General features: G+C 41.1%; 1 protein-coding gene and 1 pseudogene across 3 annotated transcripts; one reads left to right on the top strand and one right to left on the bottom strand.

Moving 5' to 3' along the window:
- The first annotated feature begins 3,696 nt into the window (after window positions 1-3,696).
- Window positions 3,697-8,036, top strand: LOC139824216 (ATP-dependent clpX-like chaperone, mitochondrial; annotated as a pseudogene).
- A 167-nt stretch (window positions 8,037-8,203) lies between these two features.
- On the bottom strand, window positions 8,204-11,147 carry LOC139824217 (uncharacterized). 3 transcript variants are annotated; one of them, XM_071796717.1, is made up of 4 exons: window positions 9,421-11,147; window positions 9,172-9,250; window positions 8,990-9,096; window positions 8,204-8,640 (listed from the first exon to the last, which is right to left on the bottom strand). In XM_071796717.1, the coding sequence occupies exons 3-4, from the start codon at window positions 9,024-9,026 to the stop codon at window positions 8,345-8,347; spliced, it is 333 nt and encodes a 110-aa protein (XP_071652818.1). In that variant the 5' UTR covers window positions 9,027-9,096; window positions 9,172-9,250; window positions 9,421-11,147; the 3' UTR covers window positions 8,204-8,344. The 3 variants fall into 3 exon arrangements, with proteins under 3 accessions (XP_071652818.1, XP_071652817.1, XP_071652816.1); XM_071796716.1 differs by having other exon boundaries at window positions 8,990-9,250; XM_071796715.1 differs by lacking the exon at window positions 9,172-9,250 and having other exon boundaries at window positions 10,612-11,147.
- Between the last annotated feature and the right edge of the window lie 1,155 nt (window positions 11,148-12,302).

Here is a 12,302-nt window from a genome sequence, read left to right as displayed (position 1 = left end):
CACCTCTATGAAGTTGGCCGGACAACTTCACGTATCGAACTTCATTAATTGGAATCGATGGTGGTCGTTTGGTGGTCTTTTGGTAGTCTAGTCTGATCGTTTGGTGGTTAGTCGTTTGTCCTGTAAATAAAATGAAATTTCCGGTGTGAAGTTAGCCGGACAATTTTTATTTTTTCAAACCAATTTAAAAACTTTTTTATAGCTCTCTTCGACGCGGAATCGTTTGGTGGTCACGAATGTGATCACCGGGGCGTAAAACGTTTGGTGGTCAACCGTTTTCCCGTTTTTTCCCAAAAATAGAAAAAACCGTATGCGCATAATGCCGTAGACGGAACAATTGTATTTATCACCCAAATTGACTTGATAGGGCTCAATCGACGCGGAAATCGTTTGGTGGTCACGAATATCGTCATTAAAACGTTTGGTGGTCAATGTTTTCCTAAGAAATAGAAAAAACCGTACTCTCCACGCCATTGTTCGCATAACCCCGTGACGTTAGCTCGGTAATTTGAATGAATAAACATGATTTATCATCACTGCCGAATTGGACTTCCATACGGCTCAATCGACGCTGAATCGTTTGGTGGTCACGATATAATCAGTAAAACGTTTGGCTGGTCAACCGTTTTTCCCCAGAAAAAAGGAAAAACCGTATGCTCACGCCATTGGTCGTATGACTCTGTTCTATTACTGCTATTAGTCAGAAAAATTGTATTTTGTCACATCCCAACAAATTTGACTTTGATAGGGCTCACTCAACGCGGAATCATTTGGTGGTCACGACTATTGTCATTAAACACGTTTGGTGGTCAACCGTTTTCTTAGAAATAAAAAAACCGTACTCTCACGCCATTGGTCGCATGATTCCGTGACGTTAGCTCGGTAATTTGATGAATAAAACATTATTTATCAATTAAATTGATTTCCATACGGCTCATCGACGCGGACTCGTTTGGGTGGTCCCGAATTAATCAGTAAACGTTTGGTGGTCAAAGCGTTTTCCCATAAAAAAGGAAAAACCGTATGCTCACCGCCATTGGTCGTATGACCCGTGCTATTAGTCAGAAAAATTGTATTTGTCACCCAAATTGACTTTGAATAGGCTCAATCGGACGCGGAATCGTTTGGTGGTCACGAAATATTGTCATTAAAACTTTTGGTGGTCAATCGTTTTCCTAAGAAATAGTCAAAACTCACGGAGTCATCGACCATGGCGTGAGAGTACGTTTTTATCTATTTCTTAAGGTGATCCTAAAGCCGTGATCCTAGCCGGTTTTTTTCAGTTTTTTTCTTAGCACTAATCTTTTAATTGGCTTTATAGAATCAAATTCTTGTCTAGAATTAAAAGTACGATCAAAATCTAGGTCATGGTGGTCGAATTTATACGCAAAAACGAAAAAAAATTAATATTTTTTGTTTATAACGTGACGACCACCACATATAAATTCGACCACCACTGACCTAGATTTTGATGCGTACTTTAATTCTAGACAAGATTTTTGCATTTCATATAAGCCAATTAAAAGATTTGTGCTAAGAAAAAAACTGAAAAAACCGGCTAGAATCACGGCTTTAGGATCACCTTAAGAAACGATTGACCACCAACCGTTTTAATGACGATTTCGTGACCACCAAACGATTCCGCTTCGATTGGCCGTATTAGAAGTCAATTTGATTGATAAATAATGTTTTTCCATCAAATTACCGAGCTAACCGTCCACGAGTCATGCGACCAATGGTTGTGCGAGTACGGGGGGGGGGGTTTTATCTATTTCTTAGAAAACCCTGACCACCCAAACGTTTTAAAATGACGATATTCGTGACCACCAAACGATTCCGCGTCGATTGAGCCGTATGAAAGTCAATTGATTGATAAATAATGTTCATCTCATCAAATTACCGATCTAACGTTCACGGATTCATGCGACCAATGGCGTGAGAGTACGGTTTTATCTATTTCTTAGGAAAACCATTGACCACCAAACGTTTTAATGACAATATTCGTGACCACCAAACGATTCCGCGTCGATTGAGCCCTATCAAAGTCATTTGGGTGACAAATACAATTTTTCTGACTAATAGCACAGAGTCCTACGACCAATGGCGTGAGCATACGGTTTTTTCCTTTTTTTCTGGGAAAACGGTTGACCACCAAACGTTTTACTGATTATATTCGTGACCACCAAACGATTCCGCGTCGATTGAGCCGTAATGGAAGTCAATTTGATTGATAATAATGGGTGCGTTCAGCCGATACTCCGCTAGCCTAGCGCACGTAAGCAGCGAGCGCTAGTCTGCGGATTATCGGCTGAAACGCACCCAATGTTTTATTCATCAAATTACCGAGCTACTCGTCACGGAGTCATGCGACCAATGGCGTGAGAGAGTACGGTTTTTTCTATTTCTTAGGAAAACCATTGACCACCAAACGTTTTAATGACGATATTCGAGTGACCACCAAACGATTCCGCGTCGATTGAGCCCTATCAAAGTCAATTTGGGTGATAAATACAATTGTTCCGAATACGGCATTATGCGCATACGGTTTTTTCTATTTTCTGGGAAAACGGTTGACCACCAAACGTTTTACCGGTGATATTCGTGACCACCAAACGATTCCGCGTCGAATGAGCTATAAAAAAGTTAAATTGGTTTGAAAAATAAAAATTGTCCCGCTAACTTCACACCGGAAATTTTATTTTTATTTTACAGGAAAACGACTAACCACCAAACGATCGGACTAGACTACCAAAGACCACCAAACGACCCCCAATCGATTCCAATTAATGAAGTTCGATACGTTTGAAGTTGTCCGTCCCACTTCATAGAGGTGCGCGCGGCAGCGCGGCAGTTCAGACGGAACTAGCTTCTAGGGGCTTCTGATGCTGATGTCGCTTTTCCGCGTCTGCCTGGCCGCGTCTGCCGCGTGAAATACCTCGGCAGGCGCGGTATCACCTGTATATACCCTCAATTCCTTAGTACCTTCATAATCGCAGCCGTTATCAGAGTTGTCAGTTTTCACGTTATCAGTTTTAATCATTATACAAACATAAATATACACTAACCTTGGAATCTCCACTCCGGCCATCGTTAATTTCGCTCACTTGTGCGCTGCCGCCGATGCCGCAAATGAAGTTGGATTGATCTCACTTCAATGCGGCAACGTATGGAGTAGTTCAGAAGCCCCTAGATTCTAGTTCCTCTGAACTGCCGCGCGCTGCCGCGCAGCGGCATTTGCCGCAGCCATCAGTTAGAGCAACCTTAAGTGGAAGCCAATCTACAGGATATGCCCTGCAGAAGCCTGTAGATGCCTCGATCTAGAATGAGCTCATAGCTGATATACGCTGCCTCAAATGCTCCGTACTGCCCAATCTCACCATAGTCTGTCGATCGCCTGTATTGTAAGCTACCCGACTTCGACAGGCCTACTAGCGCTTTGTATCGTGCATTCCGCCTACTGCCTTAGTTAGCCTACAGCTACCACTCTGTAGATCGGGATGCTCCATCTACATCTTGTGCCTCAGCCTACAGCATTACGGCATTCCTAGGCCGCGTCCCTACACTTTCGTATAGCTCATGTAAGCCTCAAGCCGTAAGTGCATCACGTGCGCATGTGAGGAGAATGACGACTGATGGTCATTTCTACATCTTGAGGCGACTACAGCTTACTACAGTATGTAGAGCCGGCATTTATCGTCCTTGCGCGTGTTGCGCGATGCCAACGTCGCGCGCGACGATGTCGCGGATTTCGGCTGTCACGTAGGTCACCCCCGCTCGGAGAGCCCGCGCGTCGCGTCGCGTCGCGTCGCGTCGCCCCGTTCAGAATCCCTCCGTGAATACTTATCCTGACGACGATCCGCTCCGAGCTCCGAGCCGAAAAGTCGCGGCGAGTCCCTCGGGTAGGACGGAGCAGCCAGCCCCTCCGAGGGAGGTCACTCGTAGAAGTTTCCTCGTTCTTCGCCTACGTGTTTTTGACAAACAAACGCGGCTGTTTACTCACCAGTCACCCATCCGAGCGCGTTATTTCGCAAACGCGCACGCGAGCGCAGCTATTGGCCCGTCCGATCGCGTACAATCGCGTTATTAGTGTCGATTCAGCAATATGGTCGTACGCAGGGAGTATCTCTCTGATTTTAGATCCGAGCGCGCGGAACGTCGTAGGTAGTGCAGGGCCTGCCGCCGTCATCCCCGCGTCTCACGCCCCAACCGGGATCCACCGTCGACCATGAGCGTGCGTTGCTGCCTGGTCAGCGCGATCGCCTAGCCTCCTCCAACCATGTCACCAGTCTGAGTCATGGTGAGTTTGGTAAACGGTCCTGCCTCTGTCTGGAGCGTCAAACGCGCCGACGGGACGATAAGTGGAGATCCTAAAGAGGTCACCGCTTATGATTGCGCAGTGCACAAAATCGTCAGGGTCGTCGTGGCCAGCAGAGCCCTGTCGATCAGCGACAGCTTGGGCAAGGCGCCTACGGAGCCTACGCCACGCTCCAAGGACACCGTCTCCTCGAGCGGTTCCTCCAGCAATGGCACTGGCGGCGGGAAGAAGAACACGCTCACCTGTCCCAAGTGCGGAGATCCCTGCACGCACGTCGAAACGTTTGTCTGTGAGCAGAACATAGTTTGTTTTGAGTAGGAGATTGTAACGTTGTCCGAGTCGTTGCGAATACTTACTCTATATTTATGTTAAGATCCTATCATGAACAATATACTGTACTGGAATGTGAACTCCCATGCTAGCCCCCGTCAACAAGAAGAAAAAGATGAGTTGCTCTGCGACCATTCTGTCTCTGTTTAGCAGACTTTTGATTGGTCAATGATATTCAATTGTTGTCGCGAAATACAGCAACAGCAAAGAAGAAGAACAGGTTGGTCGCAATTCTCCCTCTGGCTCGTCCCGTTTTCTTCTCGAGTAGAGTGAGTCGAGTTCACCTTCCAGTTTAGTATATAGTTGACTGGATCCTCTACATCTATCTTCATATACTAATGTTGCATTTTAACACAGCACCTACCATTTTTATAAATGATACAGCATCCACAAGATTTGTCAAGTGCGAAAAGTGCCATCATTTCTTCGTCGTGCTGTCTGAGATTGACTCAAAGAGGAGTATGAAGGAAGCGCTCAGGCCGGAAGATGGCAAGCAAGGATTTTACAGGAAGCCTCTTCCACCTCCAAAAAAGGTAACTTGTTTTAATTACGATCATTCAATTTAGTTATACGTACAGACTTTTTTCCAAGTGAAATCAGATACGTTTATATTTGCTTCAATAAAAATGATGCAATGATTTGATATTTTCAGATATTCGAGTATCTAAACAGACACGTTGTGGGCCAGGAATATGCAAAGAAGGTGCTGAGTGTCGCCGTTTACAATCATTACAACAATTTGCCGGCCCAAAACTCGCAGACGCAAACTAACGTTAATCCGGTCAGCACACAGGAGACAAATCATCCCTTCACTCACAGAGGTCCTAAACCACGTAAATAGCAATGTCCCAATATTACAATTGTTAAGAAAAGTATCATGCAATCTGTATATCGTAATTAGAATTTATCACATAAAATTCATGTAGCTTAAATCTATTAACGATTTCTTGAAACAGCGATTGAAGCAGATTGCGATCTGATATAGCAATATTTCCATAATTCCCTTAAAAAACCATATATTATTTCACGCGATTATTGTGAGATGTTTTTTTTTTGCTGCAGACTTACTGCATATATCAGGCATCGGAAATCCGTTTCCAGGAGTCGGGTTTCAGCACACGGTAAATCCGGGAAGTGAACAAAAGGCGAGCAGTCAGTCGGCTCCTGGATCAGCTATATTAGACAGCAAGCAGCATCAGCTGAAACTGGAAAAGAGCAACATACTGCTGCTCGGGCCTACGGGTTCCGGCAAAACGTTACTCGCGCAAACGATAGCGCAATGCCTAGACGTCCCGTTTGCCATCTGTGATTGCACCACTCTCACGCAAGCCGGCTACGTCGGCGAGGATATAGAGAGTGTCATAGCCAAGCTCCTTCAGGATGCCAACTACGTAGTGGATCGTGCTCAAATGGGCATCGTCTTTTTGGACGAGGTCGACAAGATAGGTGCCATCTCCGGAATCCATCAGTTGCGTGACGTGGGCGGGGAAGGTGTGCAGCAAGGAATGCTGAAGATGTTGGAGGGGACGATTGTGAACGTACCGGAAAGAAATAGCTCGAGAAAGTTGCGCGGGGAAATGTTGCAAGTGGACACTACGAATATTCTTTTTGTTGCGTCAGGCGCCTACAGCGGCTTGGACAGGTTGATAGCGCGGCGCAAAAATCGCGGCGGAAAAATATCTTGGATTTGGCGCGACGCTCGCGGCTGAGAGCCCGGCAGGAGGGCGGCGACTTTGGCCGACGTCGCCAATATGTCACCTTCCACCGAGAGGGACAATAAGGAGAAGGACGCGCTATTACAACAAGTGGAAGCCCGAGATCTCATCGACTTTGGCATGATATCCGAGTTCGTCGGCAGGTTCCCCGTGCTCGTGCCTTTTCACACTCTCGACAGAGACATGCTGGCGAGAATTCTTACCGAACCAAAAAATGCCATCGTTCCTCAGTATCAGATGTTGTTCTCAATGGATAAGGTACAGCTTAATAATTTCATTTTCGTAGTAGGTTCAAGATGAATCTAACGTTTTAAATTGCAATAATTGTTAATGACAAATTGTGTTGCGTTTACGCAGGTGGAGCTGACGTTCGACATACACGCATTAAATGCAATTGCCTCTTTAGCAATGGAAAGGAAAACGGGGGCGCGGGGTTTGCGAGCAATAATGGAATCGCTGCTTTTGGAACCGATGTTCGAGGTACCAGGGAGCGACATAGTGTCCGTTCATATTACAGAACAGTGCGTGAACGGCGTTGACAAACCACAGCACGTGAAGCGAGACGATAGCAATGATGATGACATTCAGCAGGCGCAACATGTACATAATTAACAAATAATTAAAGAATGTGACACTTTGGTATAACTGCTCCCTTATCGATAGATGGACAATTTTTAGGCGAAAATTAAATTAGCTCATTTGCGTAAATCGTTATTTTAATTATTTTATTTTATAAAGAACGTAATATATTTTCCTATACATGTAATTATTTCGTATAAAACGAAAATGATATGAGAACAACGCATACATAGTTTTCAAACTGTTTTGTATATTTAGAATATTTCTGAAATTATAATAATTTTTTTGCTACAGTGAATTCTTCGATTTTGGATATTATGTATAATATTGGACATGTTTGCTGCATTATTAATTATACAGATATTGTTTAACGTAGCAAAAGGAGGAATATATATGTGAATATATGTTCCTCCTTTTCATATTTATCTTTTTGTTCCCAAAGAAAATCACGAAAGCCACTTTATAACAGAACCACATTTGTTGCAGAATAACAGTAATATAGACATGAATGCCATATATTGTATTTAAATAATTATTTGATTTCACAATAAGAATGATATTGCAAATTGTAAGTCATATGTGTCTTGCATTTTGCCTACTTGGAACATGCATTATAAATGCCTCTTCCAAGAGAAAGTGTCGCATAAAAGTAGAAAACGTCAGAGAATAATGAGAATATACAGACCTAATTCTTACTTGACAATGGGAAAAATGTAAATAAATTTTGTATCGTTTAATTCATTCGTATTGCAGGGAAAGTCAGAAAATCATACATAATAGCATTCCACGTCCAATCGAGTTTCGCATCCTGCATGCATTTATTGATGGTAACATCAAAAGTAAAGTGGCGTAATATGCGTTCGTATCTAATATCGCAAAGAAATTAAAAATATATATACGCATTCAATCATGTCAACGTCATCAAATCCCAATTTGACAACATAAATGCTATACATTTGACGCGGGTAAAGCGAACTTCCATTACGATGTAAACTGATTAAATGGACTGGCTTAAGATGCGGAAAACAAAAGATTCCAATCAATTAAATACGAAATTGTAACAAGCCATACAATAAAGAGAGTTTTAATGTAACCTATACATAATAAATTTTTGTATATTGTCACGCCAGGATTGTTTGTAATGAAGATCACTATTGTTACGCGTTGTTTATGAAAATTCAGAAAAAGAACACTTGTAGCGCAATAGTTTTAATGAACACGACATTAGCGTTCGTTTCCCGGATAATGGAAGAACGTCAATTATAAAAGAAGACGAAGAAAGTGAAGAATATAAAGAGACTATTTTTATGTCAAAACAATAGATAGAAGTGTTCATGTGTAATATATTGTTCATAGTACAGTAGATTAGTGAAAAGAAAGGTCCGTACGATGTGTACTTATATCATTACTGACGGCGACGGCGACGGCGAGTAGACGGCGATAATCTTTGCGACTGCTGTTGCTGTTGCTGCAACTGCAGCGACTGCAGTTGCTGCTGCATCTGCAGCACAGTGTTTTGCACTGTCATGACGATGTTCGTTGTCTCGCTCAATCGCTGCTCTACTTGCAACAATTGCCGCTGTAGAATCGAACTGGTTCCCTGCTGCAGTTCCCTGCCGTTGTTTTGCTGCATTTGGCGCAGATGAAACTGTGGCAACGGCACCGGCATTTCTACCGTAAAATCATCCATAAGGTCTTCTCCTAAAATAAAGTTTAATACAATTAAATAACATTTAATAAATTCAATATTATTAATAATAAGTAAGAAATGATATAAATAGTATTGAAATTTAATTTATTTTCGAAAGGATTTAATAAAAATCGAATAACATTTCATTTGTAATTGTACATTTACAGTATATTGTGATATTAATTGTAAATAACTCATTTCATTTTTACACTCATTTTCAAAGTTACAAATTTATTTTATTATTTTTAATAATCTTATTAATTTTTATTAATCTTTATTAATATTTATTTAATATTATACTTGTTTATTTAATATTATACTTGTAAATAATTATATAATTATATAATTAATAACATATACCTAGCTTTGCATGGAGATCTCCAGGCACTCGAACCATTTTAAAATGTGTCTCTCTTCCCTCTCCAACTGATCCCTCTCTTATGTGCTTCCCTTTACTGTCGTACCTTCTGCAACGTTTAAAATTTCTCGTGTTTAACAACATATTTGTTTATGTGACTACTTATGAAGTGACTTTCATGTACCGCACAAACAGTTGACGGTTACGTTTGGCAAATCAAATACGCACAATAAATATTTATTCTTCTTAACGCACGATTTATACTGAAATTAATAAGTAACAATATATAATAATATAACAATAAAGTATACATGTATATCATGGAAGCGTCTATATCTAAAAAAAAAACAGCTATAACGGCTATACAGCTAAGGCACTACTTTGTAAAATAAAAAGTTTTTAAAATATTAAGTTTTTAAAAATATTTTTTTACTCTTTAAGGTTTATGTAATAAAATTCTTATAAAAAGTTGTTGATTGAGTAAATTATTTTCCTTAAATAAATTGCCAAAGTTAGGTATCATTTTTAGGCCTCAGAGATAAGTACGCCCTTGAAAAAATTTAAAATTTTATGTTTGCGATTTATAAAAATGATTAAAGTTTGAATATTAATTTTTGAAATAATCGACGACCATCATTTCAATATCAAAGAATAACGCAACACGAGGAGATTGAGACAAAAATTATTCCACAATATTTTATCGAAAGAATGTTCTTTAAATCGAAATAAAATTCTCATCATGTTAGTGTGGCGAAAGGGAGCTAATAGGATCATTCGCAGCTATAATGTGACAATATTCTCCATTTGTCCTGATCAGAGGTTTACTCGAGAACGATTACCGTGCCGGATCACCGTGACTCGGATTATCATATTTTCATTCGCGTCTCATTTTGTTGTAATATCTTCAAACGTTATTATAATGTCTTGCAACAAAAATATATCATATAGAATGATATTTCAGTACAAATGTTTGCAACAATGGAAACGAAAGCTATGCAAACTCGTGCGATCGAATTCGCCGTAAACATGGGGAAAGCGTCAATTTTAACGATAAATACTAATTATTTTACTGTGTTCTGGCGTAAGTTTCTAAAATTTAGGAAATAAATAATTGATAAATAATGAAAGTTATGAAATAAACATTTTATCACAATTCGACATGATTGGTTATATATTATTCGAACGACGAATGCATGATTTATTCAAGTATGTTTCGTGCTCGACCGGATTCAGCGGAACGCGATTTATGCCGGTACCACAGAAAGATTGCGAAACGAAAGAGGGCTGCGGATGAGAGAATAGTATATTACACTACAAGGGCCGAAAGTTGAATCTTCGGCCCTGCGCGTCATGATGCCCCGAGGCGAAGCCGAGGGCATCATGACGAGCAGGACCGAGATTTCAACTTTTGGCCCGCGTAGTGTATACGATTTTTCTTCATAGCCGGTCGAAAGTACGTTATTAATTTTACTTTTTTTAACTTTAAATGTTAATAAGCATGTTTTTGATGCCTGCCCCCGACATTTGCGGCACGAGCGAAGCGAGTGCTGCTGGTCGGGGGGGCAGGCATCAAATATACATTCCAAGAGTCAAGTCTTATCATATTTTGTAAAAATAAATTCACGTGCGTGCCAACGGGGTGACCGTTGGTATGTGTGTGCACGTGTGTCGCGCGGATTCGCACGCCAGGACGATCGATAAGCCGTCCGTCGTCGGGATCGCGTCTTCCTCCGGCCGGTGCATTGAATTTAATGTGCTTTTCAAAATTGACCAAACACTCCATAAAGTTGACGGCTTTAATTTTTTAGATAGGTCCTTAAAATACACAACCAAATTATTTTTCTTCACAGTTTGACAGTGAAGTTTTGTGTTCTATCTGCCACTTTTTATACGTGTCGTAAACAAGATTGTATCGATCAACAGACTTCTTTAATTGGCAATGTATCTGTATTTATTATCAATCGCGCTTCTGCATCGAAATTTCGTATAACTTCTTCCTCGTCTACGGATTCATCAGATGACATATTGACAGAACAATATTGATGACTATTTTTAAGGTTAAAGGGCGTTAAGGTTTAAAGTTATAGAGAGCGCGCGTGTACTTCTCACAGGGAGTAAATGTTAAACTTTCGTCCCTGCTATTAGGGACGAAAGTACGTACTTTCGTCCCTAATAGCAGGGACGAAAGTTTAACATTTACTCCCTGTGAGAAGTACACGCGCGCTCTGTAATAAGTTTGTTACAAGGTTATACTTGAGTTCTTTATTCGTCTAGTACAGTACAATTTCTGACGTAAATAATCGTATAGCGGTACCTCTAATCTACTTAAGCACAGGCATAACATAACAGATGGGCCACTCAGTTAATGACAACTACTAGAAGCATAGGTTAAGGCAACGCACCTAACGCCATCTCGTGAACCACTGCACGTAGAATTGCCGGTGGAATTCAAATATTATTACATGCTCTCTTTTAAATAAAATTAAAAAAAAAAAACTAAAATAAAATAAAAAGAAACAACAGGCTATGATCTCCTCACTAGGCCGGAGGATTCCAGAACATTTATTGATAAACCCAGTCACCGTAACGCTTCGGCGGGGCAATAACGCGACCGCTACGGGTCTTGACCTGACGTCCTAATGCGGGTAAAACCGGTCTTGCTAGCTCGGGCTCACTATCACTATGAGATCGATCACTTATGCGTCGCACGATGCGACCATAGTGCCATTCTTTTCCGTTTTTCTTAAAAAGCACGCGTTCGCCTTCGCTCAGAACTGGTAAAGATTTTGAATGTTTATCGTAGTAATGCTTTTGACTTTCACGTTTACATTCCAACCGGTCTCGTACAATGGCCTCATCCAACGGATCTCTAAGCAAAGTTTCGCGACTGGTAGGTAATTTTGTCTTAATACGACGACCAAAGAATAGTTGTGCGGGCGACAATCGCATGTTAGCAACGGGTGTCACGTTATATTCGAGCAATCGATATGCAAAGAGTTCTACCTCATTAGCCTCATAGCAGCGCTTGAGTATGTTCTTTGCTATGGCCACCCACTTCTCCGCTAGTCCATTACTTTGAGGGTAGCGAGGGCTAGAGCATGATGTAATGAGATAGGTGTAACATTCCCGTGGATGCGCACTCGTCCAAAGTTATGGACCAATCAGGAGTTGGTCGCAAATGCTAAAAGCAATATGGCTGCTAACAGCTGTTGTTGTTAGCTGTCATTCTCGGGCAATAAAGCGAGAAAAGTTATAAACACTAAACAGTTATTAAAATATGTATATAACTTTATATATGTATATAACTTTATTAAA

The sequence above is a fragment of the Temnothorax longispinosus genome, unplaced genomic scaffold, assembly GCF_030848805.1.
Source record: "Temnothorax longispinosus isolate EJ_2023e unplaced genomic scaffold, Tlon_JGU_v1 HiC_scaffold_297, whole genome shotgun sequence".
In the NCBI taxonomy this organism is placed as follows: domain Eukaryota; kingdom Metazoa; phylum Arthropoda; class Insecta; order Hymenoptera; family Formicidae; genus Temnothorax; species Temnothorax longispinosus.
Note: the sequence above shows the minus strand (reverse complement) of the source record. Positions and strands in the feature narration are given on the sequence as shown.

Bases quoted from the DNA above. Each gene is read 5' to 3' on its own strand.
- LOC139824217 (XM_071796715.1), bottom strand. From the start codon at position 10,730: ATGCACCGGCCGGAGGAAGACGCGATCCCGACGACGGACGGCTTATCG. The intron at 9,097-10,611 runs GTGAATTTATTT...TAAACGTTGCAG, and splicing joins GTCACCCCGTTGGCACGCAC to AAGGTACGACAGTAAAGGGA. The intron at 8,641-8,989 runs GTATATGTTATT...ACTTTATTTTAG, and splicing joins AGATCTCCATGCAAAGCTAG to GAGAAGACCTTATGGATGAT.